The 18,884-nt window shown below is 33.4% G+C and overlaps 1 protein-coding gene across 2 annotated transcripts in view; it reads left to right on the top strand.

The window, feature by feature from the left end:
- PI15 (peptidase inhibitor 15) overlaps positions 1 to 18,081 on the top strand; it is a 29,539-nt gene extending 11,458 nt beyond the window's left edge. For both annotated transcript variants that reach the window (XM_050802314.1, XM_050802313.1), the window contains exons 3-6: positions 7,230 to 7,348; positions 8,357 to 8,489; positions 8,611 to 8,726; positions 12,142 to 18,081. In XM_050802314.1, coding sequence (XP_050658271.1) covers positions 7,230 to 7,348; positions 8,357 to 8,489; positions 8,611 to 8,726; positions 12,142 to 12,277 — 504 coding nt within the window. In that variant the 3' untranslated portion in view covers positions 12,278 to 18,081. The remainder of the gene's footprint in view (positions 1 to 7,229; positions 7,349 to 8,356; positions 8,490 to 8,610; positions 8,727 to 12,141) is intronic.
- The last annotated feature ends 803 nt before the right edge of the window (positions 18,082 to 18,884 follow it).

Raw genomic sequence — 18,884 nt, 5'->3', positions numbered from 1 at the left:
AAGGAAGGTGATGACCAGGAGATGACCTTTGATGACCTTGAAGACAGCTGCTTGGGTGGAGTGGGGATAGGGTGGAAAATCTGCCTTGGGTGGGCTCAAGAGAGAATGGGGAAAGCAAAACTGGAAATTCCCAGTGAAGACAACTCTCTCGAGGAATTTTGTTGTAAAAGAAAAGAGAAGAATGGCATAGCAGTTGGAATAGGAAAAGGGTTCAAAAGAGGATTTTTACAATTATCTATGTGCTTTTAAGATATTTATGTTGCTGGCAATGATTCAGTTCAGAGCCCCTAAAAATAGTGCAACTTGCATCATCTCTTTATAGATAAAGAAATTTACATGAAAGATAATACTCATCTTATTTAAGGAAATAATTCATTATCTTTCTTCAAACATTACAAAAATCCTCTGGATCTCACCTTTATATATTTTGATATACATAATATAGTGTCATATTTTGTAGTTATTTTTGAGGTTGAAGGGAATGCTTTTTAAATCAAGTTTCTTTAATCCTCTTCTACTCTTACAAAGAACTATTTTAACATCATCTAATTAATCTAATCACCACTCTCAAATTCTCCTATGAAAGCCCTTTCTCATCCTCTGCGCCACCCTCCCCTTCCCTGGCCTAACAAGGCTCAGTACTGCCCTCCTGTCTGGTTTAACACAAGTTCTTGTGTATTCAGCTGTCAGCTTCCCTTATTGGCCATTTCACAAGCATTTCTATGTCATGAGGATAAATCCACTAATTTTAAAACAGAACCGTAATCATGCCTATGAAGTGTTTTTAAGCCTTTGGCTGCCCTAAAGGAAAATAATTTTGGCATCACTTAATTTTTAATGCCTTTTTTTTCCCCACTTCTATAGGTTAGCACTCTTTTCCCAATCCAAGAAAAAGATCAAATAGCCCTAGCTAAATTATTTCAAAAATAAAAACTTGTCTATGTAAGATGTTTTTGCTTTTTATATTATATATGTGAAATGACACATAAACATCCAAGAAAAAATAAATGTCTATAGGACATGCCATACTATCTCCAATGCCATTGATACGGCATCTAGAAAATAACTGTATATCTGTCCCCCAAAATTCAACGTCTGATATTTTTATTTTCAGCATTTTGTGTATTTGAAAATGGTTTCCATGTGTAGAATAGACTTCTCAAAGGTCACTTTAATTTTCAAAATTAATATTCTTGTTTTTTCCTTAACATTTTAACTTTATAAATTTTTGTTCTTTTCACAAGTATAGTAAGTTTTGACAATCACATTTATTTAATGTTTGTTACCACTTGCAAATTAAATTTCTTAAACTGCATGTACGGGTTTAATAGATTTGATTTTCTTTTTTAGTATTTCAATATATTTATTGATAGTAATACTTTCCATATAGTTAAATAAGTTATATAATTCTAAGAAATGTAGTGATTCAATTCACCTAAATTTTGCAAAACTGTAGAAAAAATTAACAGATTTTCTTATCATTTTCAATGTAAAATCATAAATTCAAGTATTTATATCCATATATATTTAAATTGAAAATGTAAGACTAACATGTTACTGTAATAGGGCATTTTTGTAACCATTACATATATTAGTAATATCAAATAAGATCAGAGTCCTAACCCTAAAAACCCATTCTTTTTAATGTTTTTTAAAACGTAATTTCAACTTTCATATTTTAGGGGGTATATGGGTAGGTTTGTTACCTGGGTATATTTCATGATGCTGAGGTTTGGAGTAAATTGATCCCATCACACAGGTAGTGAGCATAAGACCCAACAGTTTTTCTACTGTTCCCACCTTCCTCCCACCCCTCTCAAGTAGTCCCCAGTGTCTATTTTTCGCATCTTTGTGTCTATGTGTACTCAATGTTTAGCTCCCACTTATAAGTGAAAATGGGCATTATTTGGATTTTTACCTTAAATTTTATCATTTTAAACATCTCTACATTTAATTTTTATATTTGGAGTTAGAGGATCTTACCCAATTAAAAAGGAAAATAAGTCATCTCAATCAGGTTTAGGAATAGAGTCCCAAGTAATTTTGGCGGTTGCCTTCCATTTCTTATTGCATTTCTTATTAGCCAGAGATAGTGGCTGGGATTTAGGACAACATCTTCAGATGTCAGTGGGCTTCATGGTCCTGGCTGCCACTGTGTTGAGGATCCCAAAACTTAGAAAAACAATTGATAAGACAGCCTCGTATCTGGTTTGGATCAGTATTATCAAATTTTTCTGTCTACTAATGGAAGTCAGCAACCTTTGCCCATGCAGCAACATTTTTAACTCAATTTTGTATTCAACTCAAGTTATAAAGATATCTGAACTTGATGAGAATCCTGCATTCTTTTCATATTCCTTCTATCTCTTGGCATCACTACTCTTTTAGATATTTAAATGACTTCAGTGTGAATTCTGGATATGTGTCATGTCTTAGTTTGACTATGTGGTTTCAACTTCTTGTGCTTCTCAGACAAGGTACTGTGTCTACCTCAAACTCTCTAATTTTATTTATAAGCACAATAGCTTATGGTGAATATTTTAGTCCAAAGCTAAATCAACCAATGTATGAGCTGACCAACTGAATGTCTCTTAATTAAAAAAGAATGGAAGAAAACTGCTTGGAAGCAATAAAGCATCCTACAAGCATATGCATATTCTGACACCATTATGAACCATTTTAATTTTATGAATTAAAATTTATCTGATTTATCTAATTTAATCATAATATATAACTTCTAATGGGTCTTGTAAATATTTTTGCATATTTACGCATAATATTCTTAATTTTGCCTCATTTTTAAATTGAAATATTTTAAGTGTTTACAAGCAAATTATCTGTGAAAATACCTTATCTATTGAGAGGGATAAGAACTGAGATATCAGAATGTTGAATCTGGTTTAATAAGAGCTCCGTATATATTAGGTGTTTAGTTTTTTCAAGAATAGATAACAATATGTTGTATATTTACTAGGCATTTCATAGAAATAAGTACACACCTGTGCCCTTCTTTCTTCCACTGATACATCTGTAGAGTATATTAAAATCATTTTAAATAAATGCTACAGACACTCAGAGAAATTTGTCAGATAGGTTGCCTATTAAGCATCTGGAAATTAATAAATTAAGTGAAATGTTTAAATAATTTACATCTTCATTTTCTGAACTTTCATAAGTTGTTAAATGTTTCCCATAATTACAATGGCAACATTCATTACAACTTGAAGCTTCCAGATAGGAAAGAATTAATCATAGGTTCTTACAGACCCCACTTTTTTGTTGAAAATTTCTATATTTTTTGTTTCTTAATTTTTTAAATTTTTTATTGATACATAATAGAAATACTTTAGGTACATATGATAATTTAATACATTCATATAATGTGTAAAGATCAAATCAGTGTAATTGGGATAACCATCACTTTAAATTTGTGTCTTTTCTTTATGCTAGAAACATTTGAATAACTCTCTTCTATTTACTTTGAAATATACACTAGATTATTGTAAACTAAAGTCTAGTTATCTATCAAGCACTGGGTCTTATTTTTTCTATCAAACTCTATATTTGTACCCATTAATCAACTTCTCTTCATGTGGTTCTGATAGTTATTAAATAAAGTTATCATTGCTTGTCAGTTTCAAACTTAGTTATTAATATTAATAATTAATATTAATAATAAAACTCATATTAATAAATTTAAATAACTGGAGACTAAGGGGATAAATCACTTACTGATCTTTCCCTGGGAGTTGTAACCAGTGGAGAAAGACAGAGAAAGTAAATGTAGGTCTCAGTTTTAACAGAGGATACGATGTAATTCCCAAATTTTAGAGCTCACTACTTAAGCCAGACCTTCCCTCTCTCTCGAGTAGATGTGAGTTCTGCCTGGAGACAGAGAGGCAAGAAAGAGCATGGGGCCCTCTGACTTCCCCCGCAGTGAGCATCAGAGGGTAGGTCAGTCCTGTCTCCATGTGGGAGTCTGACAGTGCCTGCCAGACTTTCCAGAATCTTCCTTTAGGGACATGGAGACAGATAGAAACCCTCTCAGTTTCCTAAAAGCAAACACAGTGAGAGAAAGCAATTATCCCTCCTTCCCTGTAACTACCTTCTCTAATATATAATATTCGTACATAGAAATATCTAAAAGCATGGACGTCAGTGAACACATTTTCTTCATATCAAAATTCCCTATAACAGTTAACAAAGGATGGTCTTGTAAGATATTTTTCAGGCATGAACTTTTTAGTTTATCTTTTTGACATACTCAATATTTAGCTTTTAAATATATGAATGAGTATAAATATAGGATTACATATGGTAAATTACTTTTAAAATTGTTAAATGCCTTAATTTTTTATTACTTATTTTTTATTGTACATATTTAAGGTACACAATGTGATGTTTCAATATACATATAGAGAGTGAGATAACGAAAAAGAAATGTCTTGAATATTTTTAATTATTTTGAAAGTAATCTAGATTTGCTTTCTCCATGATATGGAAAATACTAGAACTGAGGAAGTCCCAGGCCATTAGAATATAGATCTTCCTGGCTCTGACGCTAGGGCTACTCAAGTGTATCGAAATCACAAAAAGTTAAAGATGAAAGGGACCCTGAGGATGACCTCATTCAATCTCATTTTACAGATGAGTTAACTGGGAGATCATAATTGACATGGCCTCAGTCGCAGATGACCTTAGCAGTGGAATTAGGGTTAGAGCACAGGATCCTTGATTAGTCACTGATCCAGGTCAGCACTATGTGTGCGTGGTGTGCCAATATTTCAACATAGGATTATAAGGAAGTGATTTTAGCAGTTATAGATCTGAGTGTGCGCTCTAGTCCAATATGTACAGAATGGATACATGTACTTTTTCCCAAGTAACTACAATTTGTTAGTGACCATGTAGGGGACATAATTTGTTGAAGCTACTACGTCTGAAATGCCTTTATAAATTAATTGTAGTGTTTTGTATTGTGGTGAACTGCAATCAATATTTTATGAATCCATATTTTGTTAATATTTGGTCAGAAGAAAAAATATTTGATAAATCAATTTTCAACCAAATGAAATGTTTTTTAAAGTTCATTTCAGCCCCAGAGTGCTATAATTTTTGCATGAACTCTGTGAGTGAGTTTATTTTATGCCATCCTAGGTCAATATGTGTAAGATGACTTTGTTTTTCCTAATTTAAAACTATTTCTGAGTAACTAACAAATGTCTTTTGAAAGTAGGCCTCCTGAGGTAACAGGGTCTCTTGAAGAGTTCATCTTTTTTTTTTCTTATTTTGTTTAAAATCGCTAAATTAGTTTCTTTCAATTAAATATGTTGTTATATTAAATAAATCTATGCAATTCATTATCCTCAAGGGAAATGAAGCCTTTTCAGTGATATGGTCAAGCATTCCCATGAGTTTGCTTGAAAGCTTGTAATTTACAGTGAATGCATAGCTACTAATCCTTGCTTAGCTGAACACAATCTGATGGAAGAAAAGTAGGACAAAAAGATCAATAGGACATTTACATACCTCCTCATATAAGCTCCATGTAAATATAAGTGATTATAAAACTGTTGCTTCCTTCTTCACACAAGGTCTCAATTTCTAAAATATACTGCTAACCACTGTCTAGTCACAATGTGAACACTATTTTTCCAGGTAGAATAATATATAAATATTATAAATAGTTTAGGAAATAATGCCATGACATTGAACTATGAAACCAATTTTAAAATAATTATTCTCAACAGGTAAATACATCACTAAATTATGTTAAAAGAGAAAATTTTTAAACTTCTTTTTCTATAATATGTATAAGAATTATAAATATTCTCTATTCTGTATTTTTGCACCTTATGACTTGCTGGAAAATAGATTACCATTTCAGAGCTGATTTATTACTGACAGGTCCACAAATGCTCGACTTGGTTTCGTCTTGTGGCTATGGAAATGAGTATGCCAATCCATATGGTAACTAATATGAATGTATGTTAAATCCATGGCTCATTCAAATTTTGTCATACAATAGTTTTCAATTAAAGAAAATTTACCATACATCACTAACATCCTTATTAACTTAGCTTTCTCTATAAAGGAAAGCAACAGTTGCTATTTTTCTTAATTTATTTAATTGAGCCATGAAGTACTATGTTTTTATAACACTATGTAGCAGTGTTACTTGTATTAGTTTGTTTCTAGTTTACGCCAACAAAAATGTAAATTCTCATAGTATTATTGTTATTACCACTAATGATTCAAATTATATTATGTATGTAGACTCTATGGGATTTATTATATCATAATAGAGTATGACCTTAAATGTTGCAATATAAAATTAGACATTGTTAATTTTGGTAAAATCAGTTTGAATAAATTGGATCATCTTTGTTTCTTAAAATATATTAATATAATGGCTCCCGATGGCTGTGAAAATTATCTCTAGGAAAACCAATGGACTTTGTTGGATTCAAACTTCAGTAGTCAAGATGAGCTGTCCCCAAGTTACAACTAGTTATGGTATTTTTGTTAACCTTTTCTTTACTAAAGCTGATGTATGAATGTTGGATCTAGATGACACTGAAAAGGCAGTAATTTTTTGTAGTATAACCATATTGCATTACAGAACTTTGAATAACAGTGGCCTGAATTTGCTTTCTTTTAGTTATAGCAGTCTCAGGAATCAGAATTAAAAGAACTCTAGGAGGCCTGGAGCGGTGGCTCATGCCTGTAATCCCCACACTTTGGGAGGCTGAGGCAGGCTGATCACTTGAGGTCAGGAGTTCCAGACCAGCCTGACCAACTTGGTGAAGCCCTGTCTCTACTAAAAAATCACAAAAATTAGCCAGGTGTGGTAGCGCGCACCTGTAATCCCAGCAATTTGGGAGGCGGAGGTGGGTGGATCACTTGAGGCTAGGAGTTCAAGACTGGCCTGGCCAACATGGTGAAACACACATGGTGAAAAACACAAAAATTAGCTGGGCGTGGTGGTGTGCGCCTGTAATCCTAGCTATTCAGGAGACTGAGACAGGAGAATTGCTTGAGCCCGGAAGGCGGAGGTTTCAGTGAGCCAAGTTTGCACCATTGCACTCCACTCCAGCCCAGGAAAAAAAAGAAAAGAAAAGAAAAGAAAAGAAAAAACACTCTAGGAAATAGTAACAACATTTATTTCGTCTTACTTTTTGTTTATTATTAGCAAATCCCGTAATGCTGAAGACTTTTTACCTCTACAGGTTTGGGATGAAAATCTTGCGAAATCGGCAGAGGCTTGGGCCGCTACTTGCATTTGGGACCATGGACCTTCTTACTTACTGAGATTTTTGGGCCAAAATCTATCTGTACGCACTGGAAGGTAGGAAGTAGTTTCACTGATGCAGTTTATCCATATGGCTTTATTAATTATGGACTCTAGGAGGGAATTACATCAGTTTCAAATAATATCAACAAATACCTATTGAATGCTCACTATGTGTCAGGTACTAATGCTTGGTCTACGAATATTTTAGATGTCTTCCAGAATTATTTAATTGGGTTAAAGGGCCAGTTCCCCTTTTCACCCCTGGAACACCTTCCCTTAGCCTGGACTTTTCTTTGAGCTCACAGAATCTTAGAAAGGGTTAAGCCTGTGCTGTATCTTGCCCCCTCCATCTGAGGAAAAAGCTCCATGACTGTGCAGAGGTTGTGTGTGTGCATGTGTGTGCATATGTACATGCATGAAACTTTCCCATAGTTGCATATACCTGCATATACCTAAATGTATACAATAAAAATGTATGCATTTACATATATTTATACACGCACCTATACATGCAGGTATAGTCAGCTATGGGAAAAGCTATTCCAATTTGCTAGGATAATTTTTCTGCCACTGTGCAATGTCATTATCCAACATTTCAAAGACCCATCTCCCCCAAATAAGGAAGGAAAATCAACTGTGCTATTATTAAAACTAAGGGAATTCAAACTGAAGTGAAAAAAATGCACTGGGTTCTACTATTGTGACTACTTTTATACATCTAATTCTGAATTGCTTATAAATTTCTGATGGAGGAAGTTTTCGACATGGATTAAACAAGACATTGATGATTCCTGAAATTATTTGCATTTCCTTTGTGGAATGACCAGACACATGTTTAGACAAATACAGAATCACTTACTCCAGCCCTGGCCATTTCCATGCTTGGCCCCACTTGGAGGAATAGAGGACCTGACTAGGTGGTGATGGTGATTGTGAGGGGTGGACGTGCTCTTGGATCTTCATGAATAATCTGTAAAAAGAATAATCAATTTACAGTGTAACATGAGTCCCTTATATATTACCACTGCTGCACTCTGATTTCTTTATTTTCTTGATATGCAGATATCGCTCTATTCTCCAGTTGGTCAAGCCATGGTATGATGAAGTGAAAGATTATGCTTTTCCATATCCCCAGGATTGCAACCCCAGATGTCCTATGAGATGTTTTGGTCCCATGTGCACACATTATACGCAGGTTATTTCAATGACCTTGTTCATTTTTGATTCATACTTTTAAAATATGCTAATACTATTTTGGTGGACATGCATTGTCTTAGCTCTGACGTCTGTAATAGTATATTGGTTTATTTTCACAGATGGTTTGGGCCACTTCCAATCGGATAGGATGTGCAATTCATACTTGCCAAAACATGAATGTTTGGGGATCTGTCTGGCGACGTGCAGTTTACTTGGTATGCAACTATGCCCCAAAGTAAGTACCAGTTTGGATTCTGTTTCCTGGATCCTTTAAAGATGGCAAATATCCCTAGGCTGATAGGTATCTGTGACAGGTAAGTGAGTAGGACTTAGCTATAATGGCCTCTAATCTTCAAATCCACTATCCTTCCAATATTTCTGAAAAAAGGATTAGCTGAAAGATTACTTTTCACAAAGACGGGGATTCTAGTCTAAAATTGTAGGCAAAGCAATTTGAAATGCTGGGGCTCGCTAAATTCTCCTTACCATAGGTTTTAATTATGGCAATTGTAAAATAAACACTGTACCACACAAGCTTTTAATAACTATATAAAATAAATGAAGAATCTTCCGTGATATTCTCATCTATCAGTACAAAAATGTTGGCTTACCTTTTTAGCAAAGCATTGGAAGTCAATTCCTTCTTCCTTCTCTTATTTTTTATATTTAAAAAATTCATAATTTAATCCTAGGGCATACATAAAATGGATTATGGAAATTTATCAAACATTATAAGATATAGCCATATTCGTGAACATTCTTTATGAGGATAAACATTTATCAGCATTTGGTAAAATGCCTCTTGATTACAATAACTCTTCAGATGATAAAATGTTCCAATATTTATACACAATTCTGTTCCCATTTGGAATAAATACCAAAATGTGCAAAGGATTTATGACATTGCTAGTGTCTTCCAAAGTAAGTCTCAAACAAAGATTTTCTCCAGCTATTCCAACATGGGGAGGGAATGAGAAAATGTTTCACAAATAACTGCATTACTCATTTATATGGTAGTATGCCAGTGGCAGTGTTTTTACAAAGTCAGAAAAATAGTGATTCTCCCTATGTTCCCCTCTTCATAATTATTAGAATAGGAAGATTCAGAAAGTAGACTGTGTCTACATTATTTAAAAAAGCATTAAAATTGTACATTTATATGAAAGTTTTAGTTTTACACGTTGTATTTTCCTATGAAACCTTTACCCTTTCTCCCTGACATAAATAGGCCAGTTGGTACCCAAATAGTCTAAGAGATTTTTGTTTCATTTATGTAACTATTCATTTTTGGCCCATAGTTATAATTTTCTAATGTTATCGGTGAGATATATTATTGCTTTATAGGTCCAAGAGATTAAGATATTACATTAACATGCTACATTTCAGTTGTAATAAAGAACAATTTTTCTGAAAACTAAGTAATGAAGAAGGTTTTCAAGTCCTGATTGGTAGCTGAATAATTCTTCCAAACCTAATATGAAATTATGTCAAGTCTAACTGTTATTCAGTGGGAAAAAGAGAGAGGGAGAGAGAGAAAGAGAGAGAGAGAGAGAAGAAGGAATTGAAGGAGGCAAAGAGATAAGTGAAAGAGAGAGAAAGAGAAAGAATTTAGTTAGAATAGCATAAAATGAAAGAATGAATAGTATAAATGTATAAATTGGCTGATTCACTGTTTTGAATATAATTATCCTCTATTCAATAAAATCGGACATTTACGTAAAAGTTTATAGTATAAAATATGTAATAATTTTACTTATAATACAATTTTATTTCCAAGTTTCTGTTTCTAAAAATATGTGCTTCAAAAATGTGTGAAAAACAAATCGACAAAAAAGATGAAATTAAGATAGCATTGGCTTGGCCCATATGCTTTTATAGCCTTTGGTAAATGCATAGAGGGAGGGCCGGGTGCAATGGCTCACTCTTATAATCCCAGCACTTTGGGAGGCCAAGGCGGGTGATCACCCGAGGTCAGGAGTTCGAGACCAGTCTGACCAACATGGTGAAACCCTTTCTCTACTAAAAATACAAAATTAGCTTGGTGTGGTGGTGTGTATCTGTAATCCCAGTTACTCAGGAGGCTGAGGCAGGAGAATTGCTTGACCCTGGGTGGTGGAGGTTGCAGTGAACTGAGATTGCACCATTGCACTCCAACCTGGGCAACAAGAGCAAAACTCTGTCTCAAAAAACAAAACAAAACAAAACAAACAAACAAACAAAAAACATAGAGGGAAATAAGATTATGAATGGTACAGGATTAGAATAAGAGAGCGAGCTACACTCATAAGATAATGCGTTCCTCTGGAACCTTTTTGAGCAAGCCTGTGATGGCATCAAAAGTATGCATGAGGAAGCTTATCCTTAGAGCATAGTGTAGAATAAATTTAATAGAGGTGGGCAGTCTTAAAATCCCATCTCGTTTTGTAATATGAATAAAAGTTTTTCATTTTAAAGATAGATTTTCCTGTATAGATTTTTTATAGATAAAAGTCTGAATTTTTAATGACTGGTTGATCAAGATATTTTCATGTCTTACAGACTTTATGAGTCACTGCTGGGTCTTAGTTGGGTCTTCAGGAAGATGAGGACCACTTGTTTTACGTTTTAGCCTCTTACCTATTGTTGTCTTATCTTCAACCCTGACTTTTTACCACCGATAAACAAATTTTCTCCCGACCATTCAATTGTCTTCACATTGCTGTCTATATTGCTATTTCTTAGTATTCTAGTTACTTATCACCACGCTACTGAAAACACATTTATTAACTTTTCCTTTATAATTAAAAGAGCAAAATAACAGTATGACATTATGGCTGTTTAACACTGTAAAGTGGAGATTTTGGTTTATTGTTATGATAATGGTTATCAACACAGTGAAGGAAAAATATTGATAACACAAAGTAATTCAACTAGATAGGCTCAGTATTATCAAAAATCTAATAGCACAAATTTAAAACAATTAGTAGCTATGAATTTGCATATGAAATAAAACTTTTGAAATCATCTTTAATTGTTCCTGAGAGACATTATTTTCTTAATATGAGAATAATGGTATATTGGTTTATACCATTATACCATATATGAGGTTTTTCATGTCTCATTTTATGAAGATTGGGAATCTAAAATACTTTACAGCTTTAGAAGCAAATCTCCTTTTATTGATGATAATATATATTTTGTGTATATGATAACTTGTTACTCATTCCATTACTTTTAAGTCTCCTAGAAAATATTAGCTTCTTTTTTAAATCATCCTTAGATGAGCATTAGTATGAGTTTAAAAGGAGTAAGTTTAAGGGAATATGGCCTGAGTATGTGCTCCAGAAATCTGCTGTAGAAGGAGAGCGATTTGAGTGGAATGAGCCTGGTGTCCCAGGACTCTGTGTCATCAGGTGTTGCAGGGAGAAACTTCTTATCTGTAAATTAACATAGCATCAACAATACTCAGATTACATTTTAAAAGCAAGATATACAGAATAAGTTACTATTGAAATAAGAAATGATTATAACTTTCAGTGACTTTCTAAAGCAACTTCTCAAACAGATCATCACATGTTAATACATATGAACATATGGCTTAAGGACAATCTACTTGTAAAAAATGGATGGGTTGCATTAAGGCTATCTTTTTTCTTTCCCCCCCCTTCTAGAGGCAACTGGATTGGAGAAGCACCATATAAAGTAGGGGTACCATGTTCATCTTGTCCTCCCAGTTATGGGGGATCTTGTACTGACAATCTGTGTTTTCCAGGAGTTACGTCAAACTACCTGTACTGGTTTAAATAAGCTTACCTTTTCCTCCAGGAAATATAATGATTTCTGGGAACATGGGCATGTGTGTGTATATATATATATATTGAATTTTGCACATATTATACATATTTTGTGCTAATCTTGTTTTCCTTTTAGTATTCCTTTGTATAAATTAGTATTTGTCTAGCATGTTTGTTTAATCCTTTGAGATATTTGAAACATCAATTTCTATTTTCTGACCTCTAAGCCTAAATTAAGATATTGTATATGTAATGATGACATAGTTGATGCATCCAATCCTAAAATTTACATTCCAAAGGAATTATATCATTATGTTCCTAAGGAATAAGTATATATTTGACAAGTGTGTGTATGTATACATATACATATATATGTGTATGGATTTATATATGCACACAAACATATAATATGTGACGTTACACGTAGATAGTAATATGATTCAGTAGTCAACTTGAGGGAAATTTTTAAAAAACTATTTTCAGATATACATGAGGTGATGGGACTTCTTTAGCACCCATTTCTATAATACCCACAAAATGTTAATTTGTAAAATAGCACTTAGTGATATCTGGAAATAATAATTTAATCAAGTAACGATGAATTTCATTCTGGAGATATTTTTTCTTATTTGAGTCTGCCAAAGGATAATGCCAACGTATATCTTATGTAAATTCTCAGATCATGCCTTCCACTTAGTCTCATTTTATTGAATCAGTCATCATGAGTTGAACGCTTACTACATGCAAGGCACTCTGCTAGTTATGTTCTGATAATGCAGAGATAATTAGACATGGTTCCTGCCCTCAAGAAGCTCACAAAATATTCCGGAAATAATGCTGACTGGTGATTTTGCTATAAAATTATTTTTGAAGGAAGCAGACACAGCAGTATTTACCTGTACGTGGAGCAAGTAATAAGCCATGCAGTGCAATATATACATAAGGCTTCTGCTTCTCATGGAAATTTAGTTACGGTGCTTGGAATGAGAAGGGGAAGGGAAGAATTAACAAGTGCCAAGATTTCTGGAGCAGATCGTAGAGCTGTGACTTTGGAAAAGAGAAAGTAAGACCGTCAGAAAACTAATGAAGTTCAAGAGAAATAAAATTCAGGGAACAGGTATGAAAAGTGTAATTGCACCTAACTACCAGATGGAGAGCTTCAGAATGGGCTATGCTTAGGGTCTAGTACATCTTGAGGCCTGTCAGCAGGAGGCGAAGGATTTCAGAAAGAGATGTGGAGGTGCTGAGGCCACCTCTATCTCTTTGTTGTTTAGCCTGTCATTGACTCAATCTATGTATCTTCTTGGGTCTTTGAGTATTGTACGAAAGATCCTTCGTGCACACCACACGCAGTCATGATTTTGTTAAAGTAGCCTTTTTCAGATGCTTTTCTAAGGGCTAGTTACCAACTTTATTTTTGTGTTTCTGTAGAAGAAACATTTTCAGTTCTTCGTTGAGTCTGATCATGGAAATCCATTCAAAGTCACTATGAAAATTTTCCTCATGTAATTTGGAAATGCAACATTTTCCTATCATGAAATCTCTTTCAGAGAGGAGAATGCAACATATTGGTCCAGACATTTAACATATTGCACTTCAAGTACGTGTGTGTGTGTTTTATTCAGGTTGTGTAATGCTTCCATAGAATTACAGAACAATTAAATATGGTTAGTTCCAGAGTGCAAATAACAGAAGGAAGCTACTTGTTTAAAATTCCATACACATTTGCAGTTTCTTAGGTTGGATACTTTGAAAGATGACAGATCATTAAATCCATTCAATGGTGAAGAAATACACCATCTGGAGATTGAGTCTACTTCTTAACGAATGACTGGCCCAATTATTCTTATAAATTGGATATGGTGACCAAATGCTTTGATATCATACCACTCTGCCTCTGTGGGCACATATGCAGATGCTACTAAAGATAAATAATTTTGAGATTAAAATGGAGAATAGAAGTAATTACATTATTTAGGTCTTAATCCAACTTTTTTCTAATATATCTAGACAATTGTAGGGGAAGCTCATTCATTGGATATTTGCTTGATTTTATCTAGAAAGTTTTTCCTTCTTCGATTTTTCTATATTCATTCTACAGAAACAGCAATAAGTACTATTAAACAGAAGATGGCTACACTAAGTTCCAGTTTTGTTGCTGAATTGCTTCTGTGAGTTCACTTTTCAGTTATAAGGAAGAATAATATTTACTACATATTTCACAGGAGTTCTTATGAAGGTAAAATTACCAGATTAATAAAAATTCATGAAAATTAAAATTTTCATTAATATTATGAAACGTTTATTTGAGATTAAATTAAATTTTTCACGAGCCCCTCTTTGGCAGGAACTCTGTTTAATCTTGTATTTATCCCAGCTTCTTAAATGGTGTAACATAATAAATGTTTAATAAATGCTTATATGAATGGATTTTTAGAATTAACTAAAAAGCCAAGAATGACAACAATTTACAGAAATCCCATCTTTCCATGCTTAAGACAAAAATGTCTTAAATACAAAGTTTTGATTGTATCAAAAATCCAGATAAATCATCAAATATATCAGATTAAGACTAGGGTCTACACACTTAGGCAACAATCCTTTCTAAACCATGACAAGAACTACAAGTTTATTTATAATTTAACAACTCAGCTGAAAATATAACGGGTATATTTGTTATTCTAACTCTTTTTTTTAAAGTTAATAATATAAAGTGGCCATGTAAAATATTTTATTTTCCAGGCTAAAGCAAATGAAAGTTTGCTAGTATCAACACAGCCTGCCATATTTTTCACAGCATGCAACAATGGTGCTAAGATAACTATTTCTCACTGTAATTGCCAAAGGCAGAAAGGGTCTGGGTATAAGCTATTTCATAAGAGCAGCTTTAAATTGTCAGTATTAAGGTTTTCATGTGGAAAGGTATCACTAAAAAAAAAAAAAAAAAGTAATTGGCATACGTATTTCATAGCATCAATCCTCTCTATGGTGTTGATTTTTTTATATGACCAGTAGAAAAATTTTAATATTCCCACAATACAGGTTTTGGGGCTTCCATATCATCAAGAGGCTTAATTATAATTTTAGAATTAAACTGATGGATTTTATTATAGAATTATCTGTGAGTTGTGTAGGCACAGTCTTAATGTTTCTGGTTATGATAGATAAGTTTGCTCAAAAAATGTGGATGAAGTCATTATTGTTCTTACTGTTTTTGCTTCTGTTCAGTTGTCTAAGCATCATCCCTTCTGTGGCCCATCACCCAACAGAGTTGCCCTACAAATTTCATTTGGCAGCGCCATAACATTCATTTGAAAAGTTCATGGAAACATTCATTTGAAAGTTCCATGCAGCTTTAGCACAGAGTTGACCAAACACTAGGGCAAGTTCAGTTTACACAGAATATTTGAATTGAAACAATAGATATTTTTCTCATAATATGCACTTGTGTGAAACCAACTTATCTACGTAATGAAATCGAATACATATTTAAGCCAGTTTATTTGTTCTGTGTTGATGCCGTGCTTGTGAAATATATGCACAAGCTAAACACATAATTTGAATGGGACTATGAAGGAAAAATAATGCTTAGACTTTGGTGTAGGTTCTTCCTGTGTAGCCATATACCCAGGCTCTGCAGTATCAAAGGATGCCAATCTTGACATAGATGGAAGCCCTTACCTACCAAAGTGATTAGGGAGAATAAAGTTACATTTGTCTTAATGTCTAACATTATCTTTGCTTTTATGTTTCATAAAAATTTGTCATTATTTGTGTTGGTAAAACATATAATCACGTCCAATTATTGGGACACAAGCAAAATAATTTTTAAAATGATGTTATTGTTTAAATTTGACTTATGGGAGATCAGTAAAAAACTTAGAAGGTTTAACACTTCATTGATTAATGGTGCTGAAAACACATTACAATTACCACATATCCTTGCTATCAGTTTTGAAGTTTCTTAGCAATTAAAGTTTTTTTATTCAGTGTGAACTGTCAGTATCTGTTCTGGTGCTAAATATATGGTGCTAAATGAATTGTTAGTGTTGATGGCTTTAGTAATGCTCCTTTTATGCATTGTTAAAAGTGTTATCCATTCAATTCCTGATTCAGAAATATTAATAAAATCCTGTGTTAAATTAATCTTTACCAAAAATAGGCAAATTAACTCTTGTTTTAATTCAACAGTCGAAAATTATTTAGGTGTTACAGAATGTAAATATATTTCTTTGGGAGTTATTGATTTTCTTTTTTAAATTTTTTTATAGCTTGGCAATGTCCAAAGTCACATATCACCTAAACTGGTTAGATTGTCTACAACTAATAATGTTGCAGGCACTGGCGCCCTCTGGTGGTTATGAGGACAAATTCTTAATGGCTGCTTGACTTATAGCAAAAGCCATTTCTGTTCCATAAAAATTTGTTGCGCGATATTAGAATTCTCATATATTTCCTAAATCTGACAGCACCTAAAAATGTTTGATAATATTAACATGTATCTAAGAGGAAAGGCGAGTTAATATATTCTGGCACCCACTTTCCTAATTAATAATGTTTTCCATGATTTTCCAGGTCTGAGGCACTTATTAAAATGCTCCTTTTTTTTTTTTTTGAATTAGGTATTGCTAAAATATATTTTTAAATTTAGTTAGCTTTATAAATACAATTAGAATTACATTTAATTAACAGAATTATAACTGTCTCACTTTCAGAAGTGATCATTTGTTTTTATTTAGCACAGTTCATAAGATAAAAAACATATAGAAAAATAATCAATTTCATATATAAAAGGATTATTTCCCCACTTTTAATTATTGGCCTATAATTTGACAATGTTATTTGGTCATATTATTGAACTAATGTATTATTCCATTCAAAGTCCTTCTAGATTGAAAAATGTATGCAAAAGTTTAGGATTATATCATCTGTAACTAATATAGATAATACTCTCCTGTAAACCTTCAGTTTAGGTATATAATTGGGTGTATCTCTTTTGTGATCTGGGTGTAATCTCTTTTGTAATCTGTTTTGACAGATTTCTGAAATTATGTTAGCATGATCAAGTAAGATTTACCTTGAAGCACTTTCCAAATTGATATTTCCAAACTTATTTTAAAGCAGTAGAACCTTTTCTATGAACTAAATCCCATGCAAAACTCCAACTTGTAGCATACATAAAATGGACTTACTTGTTCCCCGCACCTTCTCCAGTGCCTAGGAATATTCTCTGAGCCCTAGGATTGATTCTACTACACAGAGCAACATTAATCTAAATGGTTTAGCTCCCTCTTTTTTCTCTAAGAACAATCAGCTAATGAAAAAAAAAAAAAATTTGAGGGCCTAAATGATTCCACTGGTTGTTTGAAATACTCAGTTCAGTTTGTACGTGTTAGCAGTCTTTTAGTTTGGAGGAGAATTAAATACTGTGCTAAACTGGTGCTTGGATACATACTGCAGCATCTGATGTTTTATTTGACAAACAGAATTTTGGTACCATAATATTTTGAGAATTAGAGATGATTGTGATGCATATATATAAACACTATTTTTAAAAAATATCTAAATATGTCTCATATATTTATATAATCCTCAAATATACTGTATCATTTTAGATATTTTTTTAAACAGATTAATTTGGAGTTGTATTCATTACCTAATGCTGTGGCAAAAACGGTGCTTCTGATGTTGTGATATAGTGTTGTGAGTGTGTACATATATAAAACCTCTGTAAACCTCTGTCCTTATGAACCATAACAAATGTAGCTTTTTAAACTCCATCGTATTACTTTTCTTTCAATAAAAGAGTATAATTAATTGTGTTGTTTTTGAAGTATATCTAATTGTTTTCTTTATTTTCATAATTTTAAAGTAGATTAGACACTAGATGAACTGGCCTGTTGGATGGACCATCTACCAGTTTTGATGAGAGATAATTCACTTTTCTAAAGCAACAATGATTGTATCTTTAATGCATCACTGAACACCAACTTTTCTATTTTTCTTTCTTCCTTCCCTTTCTTATTTTCTTCCCTCCTTCTTTCCTTCTTTTGCCACTAAATCCCCCAAAATATTTTGAGGTATCATTATAAAAGATATTTCCATGGAGGGAGAAGAAAAGAACATCAAGAAGTCCTGACTCAGGAAAACTGCAGCAGTTGACCATGAATATTTTTTTGTTCCTTCCTAGAGAGGGCGTCTAAGCCTTTCTAAGGGAGAGGCACCATCTCAGGCCACCAATCTGCCCAAGGCTGGAGACTCCCAGGGTGGCTCTTTCTTGTAGAGGGGTAACTCCTTCATCTCTAATGAGATGGTTGATCTCACAGGCCAGCTGAGAAAGACCAGAATCTAAGACTTCATTTAAATTTTTCCTTACCATTGAGAGAGCCTCACAAACTGAAGCCTTTTCAAAGAGCATCTCCCCCCAACCCTGCAGCTCTCTCTCAGCTTCTCTTTCTCTTGCTAGTTGTCCTTGCTCACTTCACGTCCTCCTATTTGAAGCCTCTGGTTTTCCACTCACAATTTTGCGAAGTTCTGTCATCTCCAGAGGATGTGGGGTTCCATTCACTAATCAGTGCGTGTGTATGTGCATGCATGCATGTGCAGGTGTGTGAGGTGTG

Source organism: Macaca thibetana, chromosome 8 (assembly GCF_024542745.1).
Source record: "Macaca thibetana thibetana isolate TM-01 chromosome 8, ASM2454274v1, whole genome shotgun sequence".
NCBI lineage: Eukaryota > Metazoa > Chordata > Mammalia > Primates > Cercopithecidae > Macaca > Macaca thibetana.
The sequence above is the reverse complement of the archived record's forward strand: the minus strand, read 5'-3'. Positions and strand labels throughout refer to the sequence as shown.